Source organism: Salmo trutta, chromosome 11 (genome assembly GCF_901001165.1).
Source record: "Salmo trutta chromosome 11, fSalTru1.1, whole genome shotgun sequence".
NCBI lineage: Eukaryota > Metazoa > Chordata > Actinopteri > Salmoniformes > Salmonidae > Salmo > Salmo trutta.
This window is the reverse complement of record NC_042967.1, coordinates 6,111,276-6,138,075: the sequence shown is the minus strand read 5'-3', so window position 1 is coordinate 6,138,075 and position 26,800 is coordinate 6,111,276. Positions and strand designations below refer to the sequence as shown.

The window sequence follows — 26,800 nt, the reverse complement described above, 5'->3', positions numbered from 1 at the left end:
TACAGTATCAACAACCAGCTTAAAGATGCACAATAAAGAAATAACTCTGCCGTTTCCTGGTTGCTAAAATTCTAATAGCTCGCCTAATTTCAGTTTTTGACAAAAAAAGCAAGTATTGTGTTGAGAATCATTGTACCATCTAAACCGCTGTGAAATATCTTTTCCACATCCCAAAATATTGTATTTTCAGCTGTTTGAAGCTGGTGTACAAAACCTAAAAGTAAAAGATGCAAAAATGAAATGTAATAACGGGAAGCATAGAAATAATGCACATACAACAGATCTACCGCTTCTTATACTTGCTTTGAATGAGAATGACAGATCTATAACTCACATTTCTATGTGAATTTGGTCGGGTCGCCCAAAAAGTTACATATTGCAGCTTTAAGAAAGAGTAAGTTCTTTGTTTAATCAGTGTTTGTGATTGACAGGAGAGATGATGAGAGGGGCTGCGTTTTTACCATTATCATCACTACAGGGACTGAAGAATGGGTAGATTTTCTCTGTAAAGGTGCAGCAAGTGAAAGAGTAGATATGAGACCTGGCCTCCACATTATAAAAAGAGACCACACCCTCCTCATAATCCACAAACACCCCCACCTTCTGGGGCTTCTCGCTCAGGGAGAGACAGACTTGCGGTGAGGCACAGGCTGTGTACTCATTCCCATCCCTTAGCATCACAGTCCAAACTCCATGTTCAGGGCTCAGTCTGATATTCCCCTTCCTGTCAGTGGACTCTCTGGCGACTCCTAAATCCCACCTAGTCTTACCCTTAACCGTCACTTCATAGTAAAATCTCCCTGAGGAGAAGCCATCCTTTCCAAGGAGAACGGTAAAACGATCAAACCTTTTTGGATTGTCCGGAAGATTCAGTTCCGTGTCTCCAGTTCTCACTTGTTTCCCATTGTCAGACAGGATGAGAAAGAGATTTGCTGTATCAGGGTCCAGAGTCACATCCACTGCATACTGCTGAATCCTCTTCAGTTTGACATCAGGCAGCTTCTCCATCTCTTTATTCAATGTCTCCTCCAGCTGAGACACAGCTCTCCTCACAGTCCTGTGAACACTGATCTCAGACCAGTCCTTGGTGGGTGGAGGGGTGCACACTAGGGATGAGAAGCCCTGGAGAAGTTGGAGGTGGTTCTCAGTGTGTGAGAGCTGCTTCAGCTCAGTGCTTCTCCTCTTTAGCTCAGTGATTTCCTGCTCCAGTTCTTTAATGAGCCCTTCAGCCTGCCTCTCTACTGCTTTCTGCTTCTCCTCAACCTCCTCAATGAGCTGAGCTTGGCCTATCTCAATGGATCGTACCAGAGCAGTGAAGACCTTTATGCTGTCTGCTTTCTCCCTCTTTGCATCTCTTTTGCTGAGATGTACTGAGAGTTTGATCTCTTTAACCTTCTTCAGTCGCTCCTGGATAATCCGCTGTACTTCTGCCTCAGTTTTCCCCAGCTGAACCTTCCTCTCTCCACACTCTTTCTCTATATGGACAGTGTCATGAGTCTTGTGGTCTGTTTCAGTGCAGAACTGACACACACATGTCTGGTCAGTCCTACAGAACAGATCCAGGAGTCTGTCATGCTTCTTACAGATCCTGTCTTCCAGGTTCTCCACAGGATCGATCAGTTTGTGTCTCTTGAAGACTGGAGCTCTCTGATGAGGCTCCAGATGAGTCTCACAGTAAGAGGCCAGACACACCTGGCAGGACTTCAGGGCCTTGCGCTTCGTCCCAGTGCAGACATCACAGCGCACTTTTCCAGGTTTGGCAGGGGACTCATCTTTACCTGTGTCTCTCAACCTTTTATAATTCTCTATAACCTCTCTGAAGGTTGTGTTAACACGAAGCTTAGTTTGTCTGGAGAATTTCTCCTTACACAGTGGACATTGACACAGGTTGTTGCTATCCCAGTACTTTGTTATACAGGTCATGCAGAAGTTGTGTCCACACGAAGTGGAGACCGGCTCATCAAACACATCCAGACAGATAGAGCACAGGAACTGCTCTTCAGACAGGAGACTGCTGGAGGAAGCCATATCTAGAAAGAGAAGGAGGAACTATAAATGATTTCCTGGAATGAGCCAGCTCTTGATAGTTTCAGTGCCATCAACATGGCATTAAGGGATACAAACCAATCCTGTTTAACCATACAACATTCAGTATACATTAATACATTTACCAAATGTAGTTTAACATAGGTACTGTAGAAAAGAAAACAGGAGAATATAATAATTACACAATAGAATTTATCTTCACCTGCCCTGGTAAATCTCTACTCACCTGTGTGTGAGAGAGAGTGTGGGTTCTCTCTGATCTTTCTGACTGTGGTATCAGAAAAGCCCCGGAGACTCAGCTTAGCTGTCTAATAAAGATTTCTGAGGAGTTTGAGAGTGTTTGAGATAGTTTGCTCATTTGCGGTTCATACGTCTACCCACTTAAGTTTCACTTTAGCAACTTGACATCAACATGCTCCTCCCCACCCAGTGCTGCTCGTGCTCTGTAACAGAATTAACCCTTCACGTTGCTGATCTCTCTCTTCTATCTTGATACATTGTTTCACCATCTAAAATCAAACAAGGTTGAACATCTTTAAACAGGAAGGTAAAAAAAAGTGTGAATCAGAAATGTTAAACAAAGAATTATTGCAGATATATGGAAAGTTTTCCAAAGACATAAAAAAACAGAATTTAAGTTCATGGGGATGAACAAATAAACACAGTCTAGGTAGATTTGAACTTGCCTGATGACTCACGCAGAATTCCTCCGCTGCTCTATTGATAAGAAACAAAGTTCGTGGGTGTGACGTTTGGCCATGGCAATGGGTCTGGGTAGCCAGGCAAGATTTGACCGTTAGCAGCAAGAAGTATTACAGAAAAGACATTTAAACATACTCACTTTCGCTCATACCGACCACCAGTTTGTCAAGTCAAATCAAATCACATTGTATTGGTCACATACACGTGTTTAGCAGATGTTATTGCGGGTGTAGCGAAATGCTTGTGTTTCTAGCTCCAACAGTGCAATAATATCTAAAAAGAATGATCTAGCAATTTCACAACGATACACACAAAACACACAAATCTAAAGTAAAGGAATTAAGAATATATACATATTTGGACGAGCAACGTCGGAGCAGCATTGACTAAAATACGTTAGAATAGAATAGAATGCAGTATATACATATGAGATGAGTAATGCAAAATATGTAAACATTATTAAAGTGGCTAGTGTTCCATTTTAAAGTGGCCAGTGATTTCAAGTCTATGTATATAGGGCAGCAGCCTCTAAGGTGTTAGTGGTGGCTATTTAGCAGTCTGATGGCCTTGAGATAGAAACTGTTTTTCAGTCTCTCGGTCCCAGCTTTGATGCACCTGTACTGACCTTGCCTTCTGGATGATAGTGGGGTGAACAGGCAGTGGCTTGGGTGATTGTTGTCCTTGATGATCTTTTTAGCCTTCCTGTGACATTGGACACAGTAGGTGTCCTGGAGGGCAGGTAGTTTGCCCCCGGTGATGCGTTGGGCAGACTGCACCACCCTCTGGAAAGCCCTGCGTTGCGAGCGGTGCAGCTGCCGTAACAGGCGGTGATACAGTCCGACAGGATGCTCTCAATTGTGCATCTGTAAAAGTTTGTGAGGGTTTTAGGTGCCAATCCAAATTTCTTCAGCATCCTGAGGTTGAAGAGGTGCTGTTGCGCCTTCTTCACCATACTGTCTGTGTGGGTGGACTATTTCAGTTTGTCAGTGATGTGTATGCAGAGAAAGTTGAAGCTTTCCACTTTCTCCACTGCTGTCCCGTTGATGTGGATAGGGGGTGCTCCCGCTGCTGTTTCCTGAAGTCCACGATCAGCTCCTTTGTTGACGGTGACGTTGAATGAGATGTTATTTTCCTGGCACCACATTCCCAGGGCCCTCACCTCCTCGCTGTAGGCTGTCTCGTCATTGTTGGTAATCAGGCATACTACTGTTGTGTCGTTTGCAAACTTGATGATTGAGTTGGAGGCGTGCATGGCCACGTTGTCATGGGTGAACAGGGAGTACAGTAGGGGGCTGAGCAAACACCCTTGTGGGGCCCATGTGTTAAGGGTCAGCGAAGTGGAGTTTTTTTCCCCCTACCTTCACCACCTGGGGGCGGCCCACCAGGAAGTCCAGGACCCAGTTGCACAGGGCGGGGTTCAGACCCAGGGCCCCCGAGCTTAATGATGAGCTTGGAGGGTACTATGGTGTTGAATGCTGAGCTATAGTCAATGAACAGCATTCTTACATAGGTATTCCTCTTGTCCAGATGGGATAGGGCAGTGTGCAGTGCGATGGCGATTGCATCGTCTGTGGATCTATTGGGTTGGTAAGCAAATTGAAGTGGGTTTAGTGTCTCAGGTAAGGTAGAGGTGATATGATCCTTGACAAGTCTCTCAAAGCACTTCATGATGAAATAAGTCAGTGCTACGGGGTGATAGACATTTAGGTCAGTTACCTTTGCTTTCTTGGGTTCAGGAACAATGGTGGACATCTTGAAGCATGTGGGGACAGCAGACTGGGATAGGGGGAGATTGAATATGTCCGTAAACACTCCAGCCAGCTGGCCTGCACATGCTCTGAGGACGCGGCTAGGGAGTGCGTGATTGTCTGTAGACCCTGCCACATACGTCTTGTGTCTGAGCCGTTGAATTGGGATCCACCGTGTCTCTGTATTGAGGTTTTTCCTCTTTGATTGCCTTACAGAGGGAATATCTACACTTTTTGTATTAGGCCATATTCCCAGTCACCTTGCCATGGTTAAATGCAGTGGTTTGCGCTTTCAGTTTTGAATGAATGCCGCCATCAAGTCAGACAATAGGTGGCGACAGGGGCACCACATGGATTTTGGGCCCCATGAAAAGATATCACATTGGGCCCCACCACCACAGGCCACATCAACCCTGCGCTTTTGCTGTAACCACACACCTCCAGAACCCAATCGACCCATTCAAAGCTTTAAATAGCTCTACCTTTGCAGGCTTAAAACTCTCTTGTAGTCCAATATTTACCGTGCAATATTTACTGACAGTGAGCTGTGAAAATATAACACTGTGCAGACATTCTGCATACAGTGGAATTCACTATTTGATGCAAGACTGATACCCTCTATAAGAAATGTGCTAAAGGCCATCTTTTACAGTCTAAATGTAATCTTAATGGTAAAATTCTGGAATGGAAAATTATCTTAACATTAATGAATAACTTCAAATAAATATAACTTAAATATTCATTAACCTCTTCAATTAAAATAAATTAACATTATCATCTATAGAATGATATAACAAACAAAATAATAAAATCAGCAGCCGATTTTTTAACTAAGTATACATACCAGAAAATAAGCAGCTAAAAAAGTGGAAATGGAAAACCAAATGGAAATGAAAAGGCCTAATGGTGGCGCTAGAGGAAAGGTCAAGTGGTCAACAAATAAATGGGTTTCTTCCACTTGGGGTCTTGATTGTGCACAACAAATTTTATGGCAATCCAGCCATTACTTTGAGATATATCTTGTTCTCAGTCTGTTCTCAGTTTTGTTCTCAGCCTTTGGATGATCCAATATCCATAGCCATGCCATTTAACAGTTATCACTGGCCCTTGCTCAGCCTTACTCACCAAGAGCCCAGCGCCGAGCCTTCTTGCTAGCAAAGTCACTGATCATGTCTTTGAAGTCCAGCTTTCTAGCTAACTGACTTTCAATGGACAGCATGGCAAGACTGCAAAGCCTGTCCTGGGATATAGTTTATTTTTTTATTTTTTTATTTCACCTTTATTTAACCAGGTAAGCTAGTTGAGAACATGTTCTCATTTACAACTGCGACCTGGCCAAGATAAAGCAAAGCAGTGCAACAGAAACAACAACAGAGAGTTACATGGAATAAACAAGCGTACAGTCAATACAATAGAAAAAAATAAAGTCTATATACAGTGTGTGCAAATGGCATGAGGAGGTATGGCAATAAATAGGCCATAGTAGCAAAGTAATTACAATTTAGCTGATTAACACTGGAGTGATAGATGAGCAGATGATGAGCAGATGATGGTGTGTAAGTAGTGATACTGGTGTGCAAAAGAGCAGCAAAGTAAATAAAAACAATATGAGGATGAGGTAGGTAGATTGGGTGGGCTATTTACAGATGGACTATGAACAGCTGCAGCGATCGGTTAGCTACTCAGATAGCTGATGTTTAAAGTTAGTGAGGGAAATGTAAGTCTCCAGCTTCACCGATTTTTGCAATTCGTTCCAGTCACTGGCAGCAGAGAACTGGAAGGAAAGGCGGCCAAAGGGGGTGTTGGCTTTGGGGATGACCAGTGAGATATACCTGCTGGAGCGCGTGATACGGGTGGGTGTTGTTATCATGACCAGTGAGCTGAGATAAGGCGGAGCTTTACCTAGCAGAGACTTGTAGATGACCTGGAGCCAGTGGGTCTGGCGATGAATATGTAGCGAGGGCCAGCCGACTAGAGCATACAGGTCGCAGTGGTGGGTGGTATAAGGCCCTTTGGTAACAAAACGGATGGCACTGTGATAGACTGCATCCAATTTGCTGAGTAGAGTATTAGAAGCTATTTTGTAGATGACATCGCCGAAGTCGAGGATTGGTAGGATAGTCAGTTTTACTCGGGTAAGTTTGGCGGCGTGAGTGAAGGAGGCTTTGTTGCGAAATAGAAAGCAGATTCTAGATTTGATTTTGGATTGGAGATGTTTGATATGAGTCTGGAAGGAGAGTTTACAGTCTAGCCAGACACCTAGGTATTTGTAGTTGTCCACGTATTCTAGGTCAGAACCGTCCAGAGTAGTGATGCTAGTCGGGCGGTTGCGGGCAGCGAACGGTTGAAAAGCACGCATTTGGTTTTGCTAGCGTTTAAGAGCAGTTGGAGGCTGTCACGGGAATTTTTGAATCCCAATGATAAAAATTAACAATCAATAAGCCTTGACCAATTCCCAAGGTTTGTAAGACACTGGGTTAAGAATAATTAGGCAAGGACTCAGCTTTCTGCAAAATGTCTGTACAGTTTATTCAGAGAACGTTCTAAAGTCAAAAATAAAGACTCAGTCCTTTTATAATACTAACACATTCTTATCTTTAGACCACTCCCTTCTTCAACAACCAGTACTTTTCCACTCACCACAAAGAACCATAAAAACTTGCCACATTCTTCAAGGCTTTCACCTCCCCTCCCCCGTTGAGACCCTCTTGGGTTGAAACCCCCTAATGATTTCCTATTACCTACTATACAACTTTACTTTGTTTACATCCCTACTAAAGAATATAACATCCAAGTATTACCATACTACCAAATCTACCCACATCCTGATTTAATCTTCCCATGATTCTCAAACATTTCCCCCTATCCTACAATATCAGAGTGGAACAATTTAGTCATTATTCTAACACATACAAATTATTCTAACAATCCACCCTTTGACTAAATGTTACACACTGATACATAAATGTTGTATTAGAAAATAAAATCATACCCAATCAAACCATTACATGTATATACATCATCTACTCATCAATGGCTATTTAATACTACTTCCAATCATAACTCTTCTGTTCAGGATTTTTATCATGATCTTCATTGAATAAACAGTCTCTAAACATTGAATATAGTCTCATGAAGTTCCGGCTCTTCAGGATTGAATGTATTACATTTACATTTACGTCATTTAGCAGACGCTCTTATCCAGAGCGACTTACAAATTGGTGCATTCACCTTATGTTTCCACGGTGTCCATCAGGTCTGGATCTGTATATTGTTCATTCCATTGATCAGACTCTGGCATAGGCCCGTTCCTCACCATCTGCCGAGTCACTGCATTCTCCAACGCCTTACCCACCAAACCTCGGACACAGGGAATAAAACAACAACCACATAATACCAGCATACCCATACAAACAAAAGCAGCCCCCACAATAGTAGCTACTATGGTTTTCCATTTGCCAAACCTTTAATCAAACCACCCTGTCAAAGATGTATTAACCCCTGAGTTCTCAGCCCATTCTTCACTTAGTTACAGTCCCCTCTGGTGATGTATTATTTGGAATAAAAGTACAGCAATCACCCCCCCACCATTCTACAAACTTTGCCCTTCTCTGCCAATAATATATCAAGAGCCAACCTATTTTGCCAAGTCATGAGAGAGGTGGCGGATAATTGGTCAGAGATTCCCTTCACTGCTTCTCTAGTCTGATTTACAAATCTTTGTTGATTATAATAGATATAGTTTATCCAATCCACATTCTTATTTATCGTGACCCACCAAAAGAAAGTAGTTGTGAACCCTTCACCTATTTGATTCAACGCCTTGTATTCATCTGGTACTCCTCTAGGGATTCCTATGGAATCCATCCATATGGGGCTACCCTCATCTAGGACCAGACTTCTCTTATTTCTTACTATTTTACTCACCACTGGCCGCTGATGACTAATCCTCACTGGTTGTACCAATAACACTGGGGCGCAAGTACCTACCCACCCTTTTGGTAACATCTGCCTTATGCGTCCTTGGTCGGAACATGCCCACCATACATCAGTTATAGGTGCTGTGAGGTTAAGAATCTTCTCCTGCACTTCCCAATCTAAGTCTGTCACATTCACTACTTTCTTACATCCATTAAAATCTCCCAAGTCCCTACTACCATTCCTGTGTCTATAACACTGATACTCTCCAGGAGTTAGAGTGAACTGAGGTGGATTGGCTGCGCTCTTTAATCTGGCCAACCCCATCCCTGTACAGTTTACCTCTTCCTGATTAGATCCTAAGTCTAACACACAAGAGAGCATTGTCTGTGGCATTGGAGCAGTCAATATAGTTGGTCGCCCAGTAGAACATGCATAACAATTTGTTTGGCCCAGAGCCCTGGCCATGTAATTCATCCATTTTAACCAGAGATTTTCATCTGGTATTCCTTCTATCTCCCCTTGGTTCCTTTCTTGGAGAAGGAAATCCTTCATATCAGGTAGACTAGTGGAACCAAAGGATTTTCCACCTGAATTATCAATTCCTAATAACGGATTTAATAAGTGGGTCTATCACTGTAGTGTCTGTCAACTGAAATGATATGCAGGTATCCTTGCCATACTCATCAGCGCATGCCATATACTTCATTTGTATGTCATTACTAGTTACATTTTGTATAGTAACTACTATCCCCAACATACATGAGGGAATATCCTTATTCCGTTCAACACCCCACCGTGCACTCCATTTCCAGATATTAGTCTCATATTCCCTGCCCCATGTGTGTTTAAAACCTCTTGCATCTAGACGTTCCACTAGCGGAACGCCTCGCCAAATATCCAATGGAAGAACGTGGCGCGAAATACAAATACCTCAAAAATGAAATAATTTCAATTTTTCAACCATACGACTATTTTACACAATCTGAAAGATAAGACTCTCATTAATGCTCATGAATTGGTCCTCTGCTTCCCTAGTCCATTCTATCTTATCTTTGGCTGCCATCGCTTTACCATATAGCAACTCACTGAGCTTCCCTGTATGTAATGCAGTGTGGTATCCACGCACGACAATAGTTAATCATTCCAAGAAAACTCATCATCTGTTTCTTATTGAGTGGTTTAGGTGCTCCTACAATGGCTGGTTTTCTAGTTGAGTTAAGTGTTCTCCCTTCCTGTGTTATAGTGTGTCCTAAATAAATTACCTCTGGACTCCAGAGTTGTAATTTCCTCTTGCTAACTTTATGACCTTGTTCTGCTAGGAACACTAACAGAGCTAGTGTGTCTGCCTTACAGGCCTTCTGAGAGGGATTAGCCACCAATATGTCATCTACATATATTAAAATTTGGTTCCCTCTTGGAGGGTCAAATTGACCTAGATTTCAGGTAATTGCTTGACTATAAATTGTTGGACTTTCTGAATATCCCTGGGGAGTCCTCGAGTATTTCCATTTTTTCCCATAAAAGTGAACCCAAACCAACCTTGACTATCGGGATGTACTGGAATGCTGAAGAACGCATTCGCCAAATCTATCACTGTAAAATAAATATTTTCAGGTTTCAATTGGTTCAACAATGTATGTGGATCAGGGACACACGGAGCCCGTGGAATAATACTATTATTGACCCCTTGTAAATCCATTACCATTCTCCAATCTGTACTAGGAGCTGCTTTTTTAACTGGAAACAGGGGAGAATTACAGAATGTCTCATCTCCCGGAATGATCCCCCCCCCCTTCCTCAATTGTTAAAAAATTGGAGTAATTACATTTACATTTACATTTAAGTCATTTAGCAGACGCTCTTATCTAATACCCTTTATTGCCTCTGGTTTCATGGGATACTGCTTCTGGTATGGCCTATGATTGGATTTGGGTACTACCTGTATTGGAATTACCCCTTTGATTAATCCTACGTCTGCTGGACCTTGTGATCATAGATGTTCAGGGACAATTGTTAATTCTACCTCCTGTTCCTCTGTCAACAGGTACTCTTCTCCTCAGTATTTTCTGTACTCATGCAGGTGTTCTCCTGGAACACTGTTAGCTCTCCAATTCAGCTTCCTACGGTACCTATCAGTTGTTGGGCTATGCTGATCACCACTCATCAAGTCTACCCAATCCATAATTCCCTTTCCCTTGGATACCCATTGGCCCATGTCCTCCCACCCTTCTGAAGGCTCTTTTGCAAGAGATACATGAGGACTCCACCTTTCCCTGAACAGTCTCTGACTCTGAGGCTGTAGCTCTACTTCTACTGCGGCGTGAGTGTTGTCATAGTGAAACCACTTTAACCCTATTGTTCTCTCTGTGCTTTTAAGTAATGCTTCCTCATATTCCTGATCTGGACCTGGGTTTGTGTTATACCAGAGTACAATGTAGGTCGTCAAGTGACATTTTAGTGGGTCCTAGCACTACATCATCTGCGAGTTCCATTAATGTTTTAGGGATACCAGTGATCCCCCCCCCCCTTAGCAAGTCCTGACTGTACCTATAGCATGGTTCTCCTTCCCCACAGACAACCATATTATCTCGGACTATGTATGCTCTCATTCCTCTTTCCATTGGGGTAACGGCCACATTTAACAGGGTCATCGCATCTCTTCCTAATAAGTTCACTGGACACAAGCGGAACCCCTAGCCAATAGCCAATGGCATCGCATGGCGCGAAATACAAAACCAAACAATCAACTATTTTACACCATTTTAAAGATAAGACTCTCGTTAATCTAACCACATTGTCCGATTTCAAAAAGGCTTTACAGCGAAAGCAAAACATTAGATTATGTCAGGAGAGTACATAGCCACAAATAATCACACAGCCATTTTCAAAGCAAGCATATATGTCACAAAAACCCAAACCACAGATAAATGCAGCACTAACCTTTGATGATCTTCATCAGATGACACTCCTAGGACATTATGTTATACAATACATGCATGTTTTGTTCAATCAAGTTCATATTTCTATTAAAAACCAGCGTTTTACATTAGCATGTGATGTTCAGAACCAGCATACCCACTGAAAACTTCTGGTGAATTTACTAAATTACTCATGATAAACGTTGACAAAATATAATTAATAATTATAGACACAGACAGGCCACTTCCTGCCTGGAATCTTCTCAGGTTTTTGCAAGCCATATGAGTTCTGTTATACTCACAGACACCATTCAAATAGTTTTAGAAACTTTTGAGTGTTTTCTATACAAATCTACTAATTATATGCATATTCTAGTTTCTGGGAAAGAGTAGTAACCAGATTAAATCGGGTACGTTTTTTATCCGGCCGTGAAAATACTGCCCCCTATCCCAAACAGGTTAATGGGATATGTATTTATGTAAGAGCGGTGTTTGATTTATGTGTTCCGGGTTTTTGGGTAATGTTCTTGTTTTGTATTTCTATGGTTTTCTATGTTGTGTATTTCTTTGTTGGCCTGGTATGGCTCTCAATCAGAAACAGCTGTACATCGTTGTTTCTGATTGGGAGTCATACTTAGGTAGCCTGTTTTCACCTGTCCCTTTGTGGGAAGTTGTTGTTGTACTGCTGAGTGTTAGCCTGCAACACTGTTCGTTCAATCGTTTTCTTGTTTTGTTTGTTACGTGTTCAAATCAAGTTAAGATGAGCGCTCAACCCGCTGCGCCTTGGTCCACTACGTACGACGACTGTTACACAGGTGCTTCGCTATATCACATTTGACATTGTCCGTAAGCTTGAGTTCATTTGCACACACACAAAATCAGACAATGATGGAAAGACCTTGTTAATGCAGACAGAGAAGAGCTCCAACTTTATAATCATAGCCTCAATTTTGTCCCGCACATTGAATATAATTGTGGAGAATCCCTGTAAATCCTAGATTCAGATCATTCAGGCCAGAAAAAACATCACGCAGATAAGCCAATCATGTAAGAAACTCGTCATCATGCAACCAGTCAGACAAGTGAAAATTATGGCCAGTAAAAGAGAACTTTAAGCTTGTCTCTCAATTAAAAAAACATGTCAACTTTGCCCCTTGATAATCAGCACACTTCTGTATGTTGTAAAAGCGTTACATGGTTGCTGCCCATATCATTGCATAGTGCAGAAAATACATGAGAGTTCAGGGGCCTTGCTTTAACAAAGTTAACCATTTTCACTGTCCAAAACATCTTTCAAGCTGTCAGGCATTCTCTTGGCAGCAAGGTGTATGCTGCAGTGTACCCAAGTGGCGTTGGGAGCAACTGCTTGCATGTGCGTTACCACTCCACTATGTCTCCCTGTCATGGCTTTTGCACCATTAGTACAAATATCAACACATCTTGACCACCAAAGTCCATTTAATGTCACAAAGCTGTCCAGTACTTTAAAAATATCCTCTCCTGTTGTCCTGGTTTCCAGTGGTTTGCAGAAGAGGATGTCTTCCTTAATTGACACCCCATAAAAGTAACGGACATATACCAGGAGCTGTGCCAGGCCCGCCACGTTTGTTGACTCATCCAGCTGTAACGCATAGAATTCACCGGCTTGTATGTGAAGCAGTAATTGTTTCAAAGCATCTCCTGCCATGTCACTGATGCGTCGTGAAACAATGTTGTTTGATGAAGTCATTGTCTGTATATTTTTTTTTGGTCTTTACTCCCAGCATTGTCCCAGCCATATCCGTAGCAGCAGGAAGAATTAAGTCTTCCACAGTAGTATGGGTCTTGCCTGTCCTAGCCACTCAGTAGCTCACCATGTAAGATGCTTCTAGTCCCTTCTTATTAATGGTATCTGTTGCTTTTATGTCTTACCACTCAAAAGTGTTCTTAAGTCTCGCTCAAAAAACACCTGTGGCTTATTTTTCAAATTGGCATGTTTTGTTTCTAAATGTGAGTGAAGGTTTCATTGAGTTGTGAGATAGTACTTTTGCACATATAACACACTGTGGCTGAGGAAAGGCACTACTCTCAATATAAGTGAACCCCAAATAAATGTAGTTCTCATCATATTTGCGCCTCTTCGATGGTCCAACGTCCCTGTCTGCTGTGTTTGGTGCTTTCCCGGGTAAGGGGGCAGAAGCTCTTCGGCTGCATCAGATTCACAACTGTCAGTGTCCATGCTAGCTGGGCTAACAACAAATGTAGAATTACTGATGCTAGCATTGGATGTGCTCGTGGAAGCAGAACAACTTGTGTCGTCAACAGGTGCAGGTGTAGTACTGCTGGTAGTAGCAGTACTATCAATAGAGCCGGTAAGTGTCTCTATGGACTCGGGCCTTACTTTTTTAACCATTTATCAATTTTCGAGCAAACGGAATGAGCAGCAGCTACGTTTGGCTACATACGGACCGTTAGTGGAATTCCCACGAGAGAGTAATGGTTAATATGATTGGATGTTAATTATTTGACTAGGCTACCTGTATTTGACATTGTGTTGTTATTTCGCTGAACACTAGATGGTTTAATTTGATTTTTGGCAGTGAAATGAAGCTACTCAGGCGAGAAAAAAACCTCACCCAAATGTATAGCCCGTTGGAAAATATAAATGGACTGTTTGAATACGTGAAGATTTTTTTTTTAACATTGTGAATCACGTTTATATTTGACGTACCCCCGACGGCATTACGCGTTACACGTACCCCAGTTTGGGAATACCTGCTCTTTAGCAGGGGTGGGCAACTCCAGTCCTCGAGGGCCTGATTGGTGTCCCACTTTTTCTCCATCCCTCGCAAACACAGCGGATTAATCAAATTGCATTCTAAACTGAAGATCATGATTAAGTAATTATTGGAGTCAGGTGTGTTAGCTGGGGCCGGGGAAAAACTGCCAATCAGGCCCTCGAGGACTTGAATTGCCCACCCCTGCTCTATAGGGACAGTGTCATGAGTCTTGTGGTCTGCCTCAGTGCAGAACAGACACACACATGTCTGGTCAGTCCTACAGAACAGCTCCAGGAGTCTGTTGTGCTTCTTACAGATCCTGTCTTCCAGGTTCTCAGCAGGGTCGATCAGCTTGTGTCTCTTGAAGGCTGAGGCTTCAAGAGGCCAGACACACCAGGCAGGACTTCAGGGCCTTGTGCTTCGTCCCAGTGCAGACGTCACGGTGCACTTTTCCAGGTTTGGCAGGGGACTTATCTTTACCTCTGTCTCTCATACTTTTAAAGTTATTTAGAACCTCTCTGAAGGTTGTGTTAACACAAAGCTTAGGTAGTTTGGAGAATTTCTCCTTACACAGTGGACACTGACACAGATCCTTGCTATTCCAGTACTTTGTGACACAGGCCATACAGAAGTTGTGTCCACAGGAAGTGGAGACCGGCTCATTGAACACATCCAGACAGATAGAGCACAGGAACTGCTCTTCAGACAGGAGACTGCTGGAGGAAGCCATATATATATATATATATATAATAGAGAGAGAGCAAAGTCGAAACTGTAAAGCATAGTTAAAGTTCAATGTTTTTATTTAGAAAATTGCAGCAAACCTTCAGATCAAAAGAGTAAGACTCCAGCTCCAGATTATAATCAATTAGTCAATAATACAATATATATGTTTTTTAACGGAGCATTTTCCATTTCCTGGAATGAGTCAGTTCTCGATTGTTTCAGTGACATTGTCAACACGGCATTAAGTGATATTAACCAATCTTGCTTAAAGTTGTTTAACCGTACTACATACAGTATAAATTTGTCAATTTAATAAATACAGTTCAACATAGGTACTGTAGATAAAGAACAGGATATTACCATCAAATAAATGTACACAGTAATATTTCTTCACCGATCCTTGTAAATCTCTACTCACCTGTGTCTGTGTAAAAGAGTGTGGGCATGTTCTCAGATTCTTCTCTAGTATATACCATAGTTCAAAAAAACACAGCAGACTGTGTAGCAGTTTAAGATAGATTTCCAAAGAGTTTAAGAGAGTTTATTCATGTGTACAACATACAGCATGTCGAGCAACCTTAGTTTCACATTAGCAAAGTGACAAGAACATTCTCCTCCCCACCCAGTGCTGCTCTGTGCTCTGTGCTCTGTGATCTGTGCTCTGTGACATAATTAACCCTTCACATGGCTGATCTCTCTCTTCATTCTTGAGACATTGTTTTACCATCTAAAATCAAACAACGTTTAAGCAGGAGTTTAAACAGGGGTGTTAATTGTCTTACTGATCTAGGTAGAAGAAGTGTGAATCAGAAATGTTAAATAAAGACCTATTGCAGGTGTATGGAAGGTTTTCAGACAACAACAACACTTACAATTCCACATGGAATGAAAAAGTAGTGTCAGTTTTAGAAGTTTGACCATTAATGAAGAAGCAAAAAATATCCCAGATTGTGCCTTTAAACATACTCACTTTGACTTATACCAACTACCCTAAAATGTGGCAAGCCAGACAATGGGTGAAAGGAGAAAATGTATTTTCTGTTTGTAGGAAAATGCCTGTGCTGGCTGTATGTTGAAAGCCTGCATCTGCTTCTTGTGGTGCCTGAAGAAGTGTCTAATGAAATGCAGGTCCTACAAATATTGAAGATGTCTTATGTTAAAGGCAATGCATGATCGTAACTGACAATCCCTAAAATGTGGCAACATTGGGTCATTACTGCTTACTAAGCTTGTCTCTTTCATATATTTCTTGGAGTTAAAAAAAACAAATGTGCAGGACATAACAAAACATGCCACTTGGTGGCAGACAACCCACACGGCATCCATAAACACCAACAGATAAAACAACACCGACAAACAATTGACAACAAAAACAAAGAGCAATAATAGTAATACAGTTTTGGTCCTTTACAATATCAAGATTGTGATCTAAAATACAATCAAATGGGTGCATCGTTATGGACCTGTATAGGCCAGTAAATCCCTAAATTGTGGCAACATTGGGTCATTACTAAATTAAATAAAGGTGAAATAAATACAAATAATTTACAAAATTACTGCTTATTGAGTTTGTATTACTGTTTCCATAGGAAAAGGGATGTCTAAGCCACAAATTCCCCCTTTGCGGTGCACATTACCATCATCAGTTAACATGCTGTTGAGGCATCACAGAGAATGTTCAAATGTAATGTGCTTTAGGTGAAAGATACATATTTCACACACTGTGCATGTCTAGAGTAAGCAGGTGTCTCTCCTCCCATTGGTCTAAGTAGGCCTACTGTAACCTGGCAACAGATGAAACCTGAGCTGTGCTACCTGAGAAACCAAAGCCACACAAAGCGGATGCGTTGTCTAAGCCACATTCTCATACTACCTCCCTCTTAAAAGACAACCATCAGGAGCTACATCCAACGTTGCCAGAATGTGCTAACTTTGCTTGTGTCAACTACATTCTCTCTGGAGGGGAGAAGATGCCATCTCATGTGATGTTGTCATACCAGTGGGACGATCATCCCTAAGAAGACGGACTGCCAGTGTGGATGGATATTGAAGGAGGGGTGACAGGGAACATCAATGACGTGTAAATACTGCCCTTTGGATCAATCAATAATATATACTGCTCAAAAAAATAAAGGGAACACTTAAACAACACATCCTAGATCTGAATGAAAGAAATAATCTTATTAAATATTTTTTTCTTTACATAGTTGAATGTGCTGACAACAAAATCACACAAAAATAATCAATGGAAATCCAATTTATCAACCCATGGAGGTCTGGATTTGGAGTCACACTCAAAATTAAAGTGGAAAACCACACTACAGGCTGATCCAACTTTGATGTAATGTCCTTAAAACAAGTAGGGCTCAGTAGTGTGTGTGGCCTCCACGTGCCTGTATGACCTCCCTACAACGCCTGGGCATGCTCCTGATGAGGTGGTGGATGGTCTCCTGAGGGATCTCCTCCCAGACCTGGACTAAAGCATCCGCCAACTCCTGGACAGTCTGTGGTGCAACGTGGCGTTGGTGGATGGAGCGAGACATGATGTCCCAGATGTGCTCAATTGGATTCAGGTCTGGGGAACGGTCGGGCCAGTCCATAGCATCAATGCCTTCTTCTTGCAGGAACTGCTGACACACTCCAGCCACATGAGGTCTAGCATTGTCTTGCATTAGGAGGAACCCAGGGCCAACCGCACCAGCATATGGTCTCACAAGGGGTCTGAGGATCTCATCTCGGTACCTAATGGCAGTCAGGCTACCTCTGGCGAGCACATGGAGGGCTGTGCGGCCCCCCAAAGAAATGCCACCCCACACCATGACTGACCCACCGCCAAACCGGTCATGCTGGAGGATGTTGCAGGCAGCAGAACGTTCTCCACGGCATCTCCAGACTCTGTCACGTCTGTCACGTGCTCAGTGTGAACCTGCTTTCATCTGTGAAGAGCACAGGGCGCCAGTGGCGAATTTGCCAATTTTGGTATTCTCTGGCAAATGCCAAACGCCCCGCACGGTGTTGGGCTGTAAGCACAACCCCCACCTGTGGACGTCGGGCCCTCATACCACCCTCATGGAGTCTGTTTCTGACCGTTTGAGCAGACACATGCACATTTGTGGCCTGCTGGAGGTCATTTTGCAGGGCTCTGGCAGTGCTCCTCCTGCTCCTCCTTGCACAAAGGCGGAGGTAGCGGTCCTGCTGCTGGGTTGATGCCCTCCTATGGCCTCCTCCACGTCTCCTGATGTACTGGCCTGTCTCCTGGTAGCACCTCCATGCTCTGGACACTACGCTGACAGACACAGCAAACCTTCTTGCCACAGCTCGCATTGATGTGCCATCCTGGATGAGCTGCACTACCTGAGCCACTTGTTTGGGTTGTAGACTCCGTCTCATGCTACCACTAGAGTGAAAGCACCGCCAACATTCAAAAGTGACCAAAACATCAGCCAGGAAGCATAGGAACTGAGAAGTTGTCTGTGGTCTCCACCTGCTGAACCACTCCTTTATTGGGGGTGTCTTGCTTATTGCCTATAATTTCCACCTGTTGTCTATTCCATTTGCACAACAGCATGGGAAATGTATTGTCAATCAGTGTTGTTTCCTAAGTGGACAGTTTGATTTCACAGAAGTGTGATTGACTTGGAGTTACATTGTGTTGTTTAAGTGTTCCCTTTATTTTTTTGAGCAGTGTATAATGCAGTCAGTCGTAAGTGATATTGTCCAAAAATGTGTGTAAAATGCAATCGGTGCACATTCGGCTCAATCAAACACTCAAAGTATTGTTTTAGAAAACAAATATGTGAACCCAGGAACCCTGTTCTGAATGAGTTTGACCATTTCCAACTCCTCTTTTCCTCTACCCTTTAATGGACATCGGGAATACATCTCTGCTGGCCCTGACCCCATCCGGTTGTCTATGCTGCGTCTGGCCCGATTCCGCCTGGGAACCGTGGCCAAAGGCTCCTTCATCATCACCCTGGTGGAGACCCCTCGCCTCATCCCAACCCACATCCACAACCAGCTCAAAGGAAAAGTAGGTCATTTATCACCTTCACCTATTCTACCTGTCTAAAATCTGAGAATAAGTGGAGAGAATATGAGGCTACCTTGTGGGCTTACCCAGTATCGAAGGCTTGGCTTGACAATCTCTGAATGTCATTAAACTTCTGGGTGTTTTGTAACAGATGTCTCTTTCCATTCATCAAGTTGGCCACTGCACAGTTTGGATTCATTGATTGATTTTATTTGTCTGTAAAAAAAAACAAATACACCCCCCAAAAAAATGTAAGTGACAGGGATTGCACAATAAAGTTAGAGACGTATTTCCATTATGGTCCATATTTTTTACATAAATACATTCATAATTAGAATTATTAATTACAGACACATTACAGAGATAGAGACGGAAAAGGCTCAACCTCCAGATGAGTATGAAGGGGGAGTTTAAGTCAAATCAAATCCCATTTTATTTGTCACATCCACATGTTCAGCAGATGTTATTGCGGGTGTAGAGAAATGCTTGTGTTTCTAGCTCCAACAGTGGAGTAATACCTAACAATTCACAACAATACACACAAGACATACAACCTAAATGTAAAAGAATGGAATTAAGGAAAATATAAATATTAGGATGAGCAATGTCATAGTAGCATATACTAAATACCATTGAATAGAATACAGTATATACACATGAGATGAGTAAAGCAAAAATATGTAAACATTATAAGTGACTAGTGCTCCGTTATTAAAGTGGTCAGTGATTTCAAGTCTATGTATATGGGGCAGCAACCACTAAGGTGCAGGGTTACGTAACCGGGTGGAAGTCGCCTAGTGATGGCTATTTAGCAGTCTGATGGCCTTGAGATAGAAGCTGTTTTTCAAACTCTCGGTCCCAGCTTTGATGCACCTGTACTGACCTCGCCTTCTGGATGATAGCGGAGTGAACAGGCAGTGGCTCAGGTGGTTGTTGTCCTTGATGATCTTTTTGGCCTTCCTGTGACATCGGGTGCTGTAGGTGTCCTGGAGGGCAGGTAGTTTGCCCTCGGTGATGCGTTCTTATTAGCTTGTTTGGCTGGTAGCTTATTCTTTAGATGTTTTGGGCTGCTGGTGAACCATGATGTGCAAACAAAATCAAAGTGACACTAGACTAGTGCACTTGCCAGAGTCTTTAGGGTGTCTGTAGCTAGGTTTGCAACCAATTGGTGGCAGATTTTCATGTGAATATTCAAAAATCGTCAAAAACAATTGGCGCCATACAACATGAATTTACCCGACATTTGAGAAATGTAATGGACATCCATATGCATTCAGATGCAACATGGCGCAGCCAGCGCCAACAATAAATGAGGAAAGTTGGATAAATAAGCCACATTTCCGTGTCCTTATAACCAGCCTATAACAAATTACAAAAACACTATTTATTGTGTTTCGATGTGTAGCGTATGCAAAACTTTTAGGTTTTAGCCTAATTTCCTAAAACAATACTTGTAACAATAGTCCACCTCACGGTTCAGCTTTCAGAGATTTGAGTGTTGGGCCAGTAACCAAAACGTTGCTGGATCGAATCCCCGAGCTGACGAGGTAAAAATCTGTCATTCTGTCCCTTAGCAAGGCAGTTAAAACCTGTTGAGGACAAACGTTCCGTTTTGTTGGCGCGTCTAGAACACTATTCCAAAGGCACGATGCGGGAGCGCAAATCAATAGCCGAAAAGCTCAAAAGTTCCATTACCGTTTGTAGAAACATGTCAAACGATGTTTACAATCAATCCTTAGGGTGTTTTTAACATAAATAATCGATAATATTCCAACCGGACAATAAGCGAATTCATGCGCATGAAGTAACTACATGACCTCAGACAGTCCACTGCTTGATCCGGCTGTTATTCCCTCAAAATTCACCATAGAAGCCTCAAACAACTTTCTAACGACTGTTGACATCTAGTGGAAGCCTTAGGAAGTGCAAAATGACCCCACAGACATTGTAGTTTCAATAGACAATGGTTTGAAAGACTACAAGTCTGACTTCCCACTTCCTGGTTGGATTTTTCTCAGGTTTTTGCCTGCCATATGAGTTCTGTTATACTCACAGACATCATTCAAAACAGTTTTAGAAACGTCAGAGTGTTTTCTGTCCAAATCTACTAATAATATGCATATTCTCATTTCTGGGCCCGAGCAGTAGGCAGTTTAATTTGAGTACGTTTTTCATCAGGCCGTGAAAATACTGCCCCCTATACCTTAACAGGTTTAACCCACTGTTCCCTGGGCGCCGATGACGTGGATGTCAATTAAGGCAGCCCCCTGCACTTCTCTGATTCAGAGGTGTTGGGTTAAATGCGGAAGATACATTTCAGTTGAATGCATTCAGTTGTACAACTGACTAGGTATCCCCCTTTCCCTTTCCTCTATGCAGCGACTGGCCCGCCTTCCACCTGGGCACTGTGGCCATCCTCATCTACACCCACAACCAGGTAAAAGGCTAAGGATGTGCCATATCATTAGATTCTCTTTGAGAGAGAATAAGAGGTTAAGAGAGAAAAATAGTATAACTTTCTGTCAAAGGTCAGCATTAGACATAAATTATGTTAAATTAAAGCAACATAACTTGTATTAGGTTTTAAGTTAATTTGAGTTGAATGAAGTGAATATTGGCTTAGCAACCGCGTGACGCAGCGTGACAAAGTGAACATGAATGTTCAAGAATCCCAAATTGCATTATGCATTTCCTCCTCCTTTCTAGAGTAGCTTTGATGGCAGTTGGGTTTTTAATGCCAACGTTATCTCACAAATGTGAGGATGTTTGAGGTGGAAAAACCAAAAATTAAGAAGTCTCATTTTTTCAACATTTTATTGGCGACGATGTCTGGTATGCATGTAAACAGTCTGAGGCATTACCACCCCGTGTTAGAGGCCAAGTGGGCATGACTGGACATGATTGAAATCATACTCAACTCTCAAATATCCAAGGAACATCATACATTTCACAGAATCTCGCAAATCTCTGTTTTGAAAGGTACTGACTTTATGACAAATTATCCTATTTACCCTAATTGACTATTTTGGAATAATAATAAATGCCAGCTCCCTTTTGAGGGATAGTTTTCCTTCTGTCAAAGAAGGTCAGCATTGTGGGTAGGTGAAAAGCTATGATCCCTTATTGATATCACTTATTAAATCCACTTCATCAATGTGGATGCAGGGGAGGAGACAAGTTAAAGAAGGATTTTTAAGCCTTGAGACAGTTGAGACATGGATTGTGTATATGTGCCATTCAGTGGGTGAATGCACAAGACACAAGATTGAAGTGCCTTTAAGTGGTGTATGGTAGTAGGTGCGTGGTGCACTGGTTTGAATGTGTTAAGAACTGCAATGCTGCAGGGCCTTTCACGCTTATCAAGAATGGTTACCACCCAAAGGACATCCAGCCAACTTGACACAACTGTGGGAAGCATTGGAGTCAACATGTTTTGTGCACTCAGTATATTAAGATGTACAGAAAGGTTTTAATTTTAATTTCATTATAATATTTCAGAGGAGATCCGTGGCAACACAATCTCACACTCAATTTGTGCAAATCTGTACAAAAAGTAATTCAGCAGATTTTGTGCGTTTTAGTTTGACTTAATTCGTGTGGAAATATATTGTTGTCCGACTTCATTCGTAGGAAAATACACACATTTTTGTGTTACTTCAATCATAGGAAAGTACTTTTTTTGGGGGGGGGGGGGGACTTCGGAACAATCTTTTAAAAGTTATTGGAGCAATGCATTTTGGGCAATGGTGTTCTACACTGCCTTTTTTGTGTTCCACATTTATTTATATGAAAAACAAATGTGTTAACAACCCAGTATTGTTAATTAACCAGGTTATCACCAAAATACTTATAATATAATAGTATCCTTACGTTTTATGAAATGTTTTATTAATGCCAATGCTGTTTTCTATGCTTGTTTTCGCTTAATACTTTTATATGCTGGTGTCACGACTTCCGCTGGTCGGTCCCTCTCCTTGTTCGGGCGACGTTTGGCGGTCGACATCACCGGTCTTCTAGCCGTCGCCGATCCACTTTTCATTTTCCATTTGTTTTGTCTTGTCTTCCCACACACCTGGTTTCAATTCCATCATTACATGTTGTGCATTTAACCCTCTGTCCTTGTCCCCATGTCCTTGTCCGGAATTGTTTATTGTAAGTGCTTGTGCATGTTAAGCTGGTGTGCAACGGGTTTTGTACCTATTGTATTGTTTATTCTGTTTACGGTGATTTTATTATTAAAATATGCCGTTGTAATACAGTTTTCGCTCTCCTGCGCTTGACTTCTCTGCCGCCAGTTCGCACCCCTTACAGAATTCCGGACCAAACTTATGGAGTCAGCAGGAGCAGGTACCCCGGGTATAGGTTGTGGAGGAGCGCGTCCGGGAGCATGCAGCAATGCTCCACCATCTTGGCACCGCCATGGACCGCGTTGTCCAGACAATGGACCGCTGGGAAAGATAGGGAGTTCTCCCAGCGCCTCCACCAGCACAACTGGGGTCTCCACTACGCGCCCCTCCTTCTCCTGGACCCAGTGGGATTCGTCTCTCCCTTCCCCAGGAATATGATGGGAAGGCTGCAAACTGCCAGGGTTTCCAATTGCAGCTGGACTTATACCTGGCAACCGTCCACCCGGCTCCTTTGGGCCGTGAGAGGGTGTCCACCCTCGTCTCGTGCCTCACCGGGAAAGCCCTGGAGTGGGCCAACGCCGTGTGGAGAGAGGGAGATGCGGCGTTGGACCAGTTTGAGGAGTTCACCCGCCTCTTCCATCTGAGGCAGGGGACAAGGACCGCCCAGGAGTTCGGCCTGGAGTTTCGGACCCTGGCTGCCGGCGCGGGATGGAACGATAGGGCCCTGATCGACCATTATCGCTGCAGTCTGCGCGAGGACGTCCGTCGGGATTTGGCCTGCAGAGACACCACCTTCGCGTTCGACCAGCTGGTGGACCTGTCCATCCGGCTGGATAACCTGCTGGCTACCCGCAGACATTCAGATCGGGGTCTGTTGGTTCCATCCCCCCGCACCCCCTCTCCAATACCCATGGAGCTGGGAGGGGCGGTGCGCAGGGACACTGGAGGGGGTTCCAGCTCGTGCACCATCTGTGGCCGCAGAGGTCACACTGCCGGTCGGTGCCAGGTTGGTTCCTCTGGGTATCAAGGCAACAGGCAGGGCGCTCTGGCGTCACCCCAGGTGAGCCGGCACCATTCTCACCCAGAGCCCTTTGTTGCACATATGTTTGTGTATGTCACTTTTCCTGCGTTTTCCCCGCATTCCCAGCATAAGGCGCTCGTCGATTCAGGCGTGGCTGGGAATTTCATAGATTGTTCACCCATAGTTTAGGGATCCCCATTGTTCCCGTGGCTGTGCCCTTGCCCATTCACGCCTTAGATAGTCGACCATTAGGGTCAGGGTTGATTAGGGAGGCCACCGCTCCTCTGGGCATGGTGACGCAGGGGGGTCACAAGGACAGAATTAGTCTCTTCCTTATTGATTCTCCTGCGTTTCCCTGGTTAGCGTGTCATGACCCCACTGTTTCTTGGCCACAGAGGGCTCTCACGGGGTGGTCGCAAGAGTGCTCGGAGAGGTGTTTAGGGGTTTCCGTTGGTGCTACTATGGTGGAAAGTCCAGACCAGGTCTCCCCCGTGTGCATTGCCCCTGAATATGCCGATTTGGCTCTCACCTTCTCCAAAAAGAAGGCGACTCAATTACCACCTCATCGACGGGGCGATTGTGCGATAAACCTCATGGTAGACGCTGCACTTCCCAGGAGTCACGTGTATCCCCTCTCACAGACGGAGACGGAGGCTATGGAAACATATGTCTCCGAATCCCTGCGTCAGGGGAACATACGGTCCTCCACTTCACCTGCCTCCTCAAGTTTATTTTTTGTGAAGAAGAAGGAGGAAGGTCTGCGCCCGTGTATTTACTATCGGGGTCTGAACCAGATCACGGTGAGGTACAGTTACCCACTACCGCTCATAGCCACAGCGATTGAGTCAATGCACGGGGCGCGCTTCTTCACCAAACTAGATCTCAGGAGCGCTTACAATCTGGTGCGTATCCGGGAGGGAGACGAGTGGAAGACGGCTTTCAGTACCACCTCAGGGCACTATGAGTACCTCGTCATGCCATACGGGTTGATGAATGCGCCATCAGTCTTCCAAGCCTTTGTTGACGAGATTTTCAGGGACCTGCACGGGCAGGGTGTAGTGGTGTATATTGATGACATTCTGATATAGTCCGCTACACGCGCCGAGCATGTGTCCCTGGTGCGCAGGGTGCTTGGTCGCCTGTTGGAGCATGACCTGTACGTCAAGGCTGAGAAATGCCTGTTCTTCCAGCAGTCCATCTCCTTCCTAGGGTATCGCATTTCCACCTCAGGCTTGGAGATGGAGAGTGACCGCATTTCAGCCATGCGTAATTGGCCGACTCTCACCACGGTAAAGGAGGTGCAGCGGTTCTTAGGGTTTGCCAACTGCTACCGGAGGTTTATCTGGGGCTTTGGTCAGGTAGCGGCTCCCATTACCTCACTGCTGAAGGGGGGCCCGGTACGTTTGCAGTGGTCAGCTGAGGCGGACAGGGCTTTTAGTCACCTGAGGGCTCTGTTTAACTCGGCTCCTGTGCTAGCCCATTCGGATCCCACTTTGGCGTTCATAGTGGAGGTGGACGCGTCCGAGGCTGGGATAGGAGCTGTGCTCTCTCAGCGCTCGGGTACGCCGCCGAAGCTCCGCCTCTGTGCCTTCTTCTCGAAGAAGCTCAGCCCGGCGGAGCGAAACTATGACGTGGGGGACCGGGAGCTGTTGGCTGTCGTCAAGGCCTTGAAGGCATGGAGACATTGGCTTGAGGGGGCTAGACACCCTTTTCTCATCTGGACTGACCACCGCAATCTGGAGTACATCCGGGCAGCGAGGAGACTGAACCCTCGCCAGGCAAGGTGGGCCATGTTTTTCACCCGTTTTGTGTTCACCCTTTCGTATAGACCAGGCTCCCAGAACGTGAAGCCGGGACACATTGGATCCCACTCCCATACTCCCCGCCTCCTGCTTGGTGGCGCCGGTAGTGTGGGAGCTGGACACGGACATTGAGCAGGCATTACGTGAAGAGCCCACTCCTGTCCAGTGTCCCGCTGGGCGTCTGTACATCCCGTCTACTGTTCATGACCGGTTGATCTATTGGGCCCACTTGTCACCCTCCTATGGTCATCCTGGGATCTGTCGGACAGTGCGCTGTTTGAGCGGGAGGTACTGGTGGTCCACCTTGGCTATGGACGTGAGGGTTTATGTTTCCTCCTGCTCAGTGTGCGCCCAGTGTAAGGCTCCTAGGCACCTGCCCAGAGGGAAGCTACACCCCTTACCCGTTCCACAACGGCCTTGGTTGCACCTGTCGTGGATTTTCTTACCGATCTTCCCCCCTCACAGGGTAACACCGCAATCCTGGTCGTTGTGGATCGGTTCTCTAAGTCCTGTCGTGTCCTCCCTCTGCCCAGTCTCCCTACGGCCCTACAGACTGCGGAGGCCTTGTTTACGCATGTCTTCCGGCACTACGGGGTGCCTGAGGATATAGTGTCTGATCGAGGTCCCCAGTTCACGTCTAGGGTCTGGAAGGCGTTCATGGAATGTCTGGGGGTCTCGATCAGCCTTACTTCAGAGTTTCACCCCGAGAGTACTGGGCAGGTGGAGAGAGTAAACCAGGATGTGGGCAGGTTTCTGCGGTCCTATTGCCAGGACCGGCCGGGGGAGTGGGCGGCGTTCTTGCCCTGGGCACGGGCACAGAACTCGCTTCGCCACTCCTCCACTAACCTCTCTCCCTTCCAGTGCGTACTGGGGTACAAGCCGGTTCTGGCACCTTGGCATCAGAGTCAGACCGAGGCTCCTGCGGTGGACGAATGGTTCAGGTGCGCGGAGGAGACCTGGGATGCTGCACCAAAAAGAGAACGCAGACCGTCACCGCAGT

General features: G+C 44.3%; 1 protein-coding gene and 1 pseudogene across 1 annotated transcript; both read right to left on the bottom strand.

Annotated features, from left to right (window-relative positions):
- Nucleotides 1–329: 329 nt before the first annotated feature.
- LOC115202144 (zinc finger protein RFP-like) lies at nucleotides 330–2,444 on the bottom strand. Its single transcript, XM_029766074.1, has 2 exons — nucleotides 2,273–2,444; nucleotides 330–2,030 (listed from the first exon to the last, which is right to left on the bottom strand). The coding sequence occupies exon 2, from the start codon at nucleotides 2,026–2,028 to the stop codon at nucleotides 412–414; it is 1,617 nt and encodes a 538-aa protein (XP_029621934.1). The 5' UTR covers nucleotides 2,029–2,030; nucleotides 2,273–2,444; the 3' UTR covers nucleotides 330–411.
- A 5,284-nt stretch (nucleotides 2,445–7,728) lies between these two features.
- On the bottom strand, nucleotides 7,729–15,815 carry LOC115201985 (E3 ubiquitin-protein ligase TRIM47-like; annotated as a pseudogene).
- Nucleotides 15,816–26,800: the final 10,985 nt, after the last annotated feature.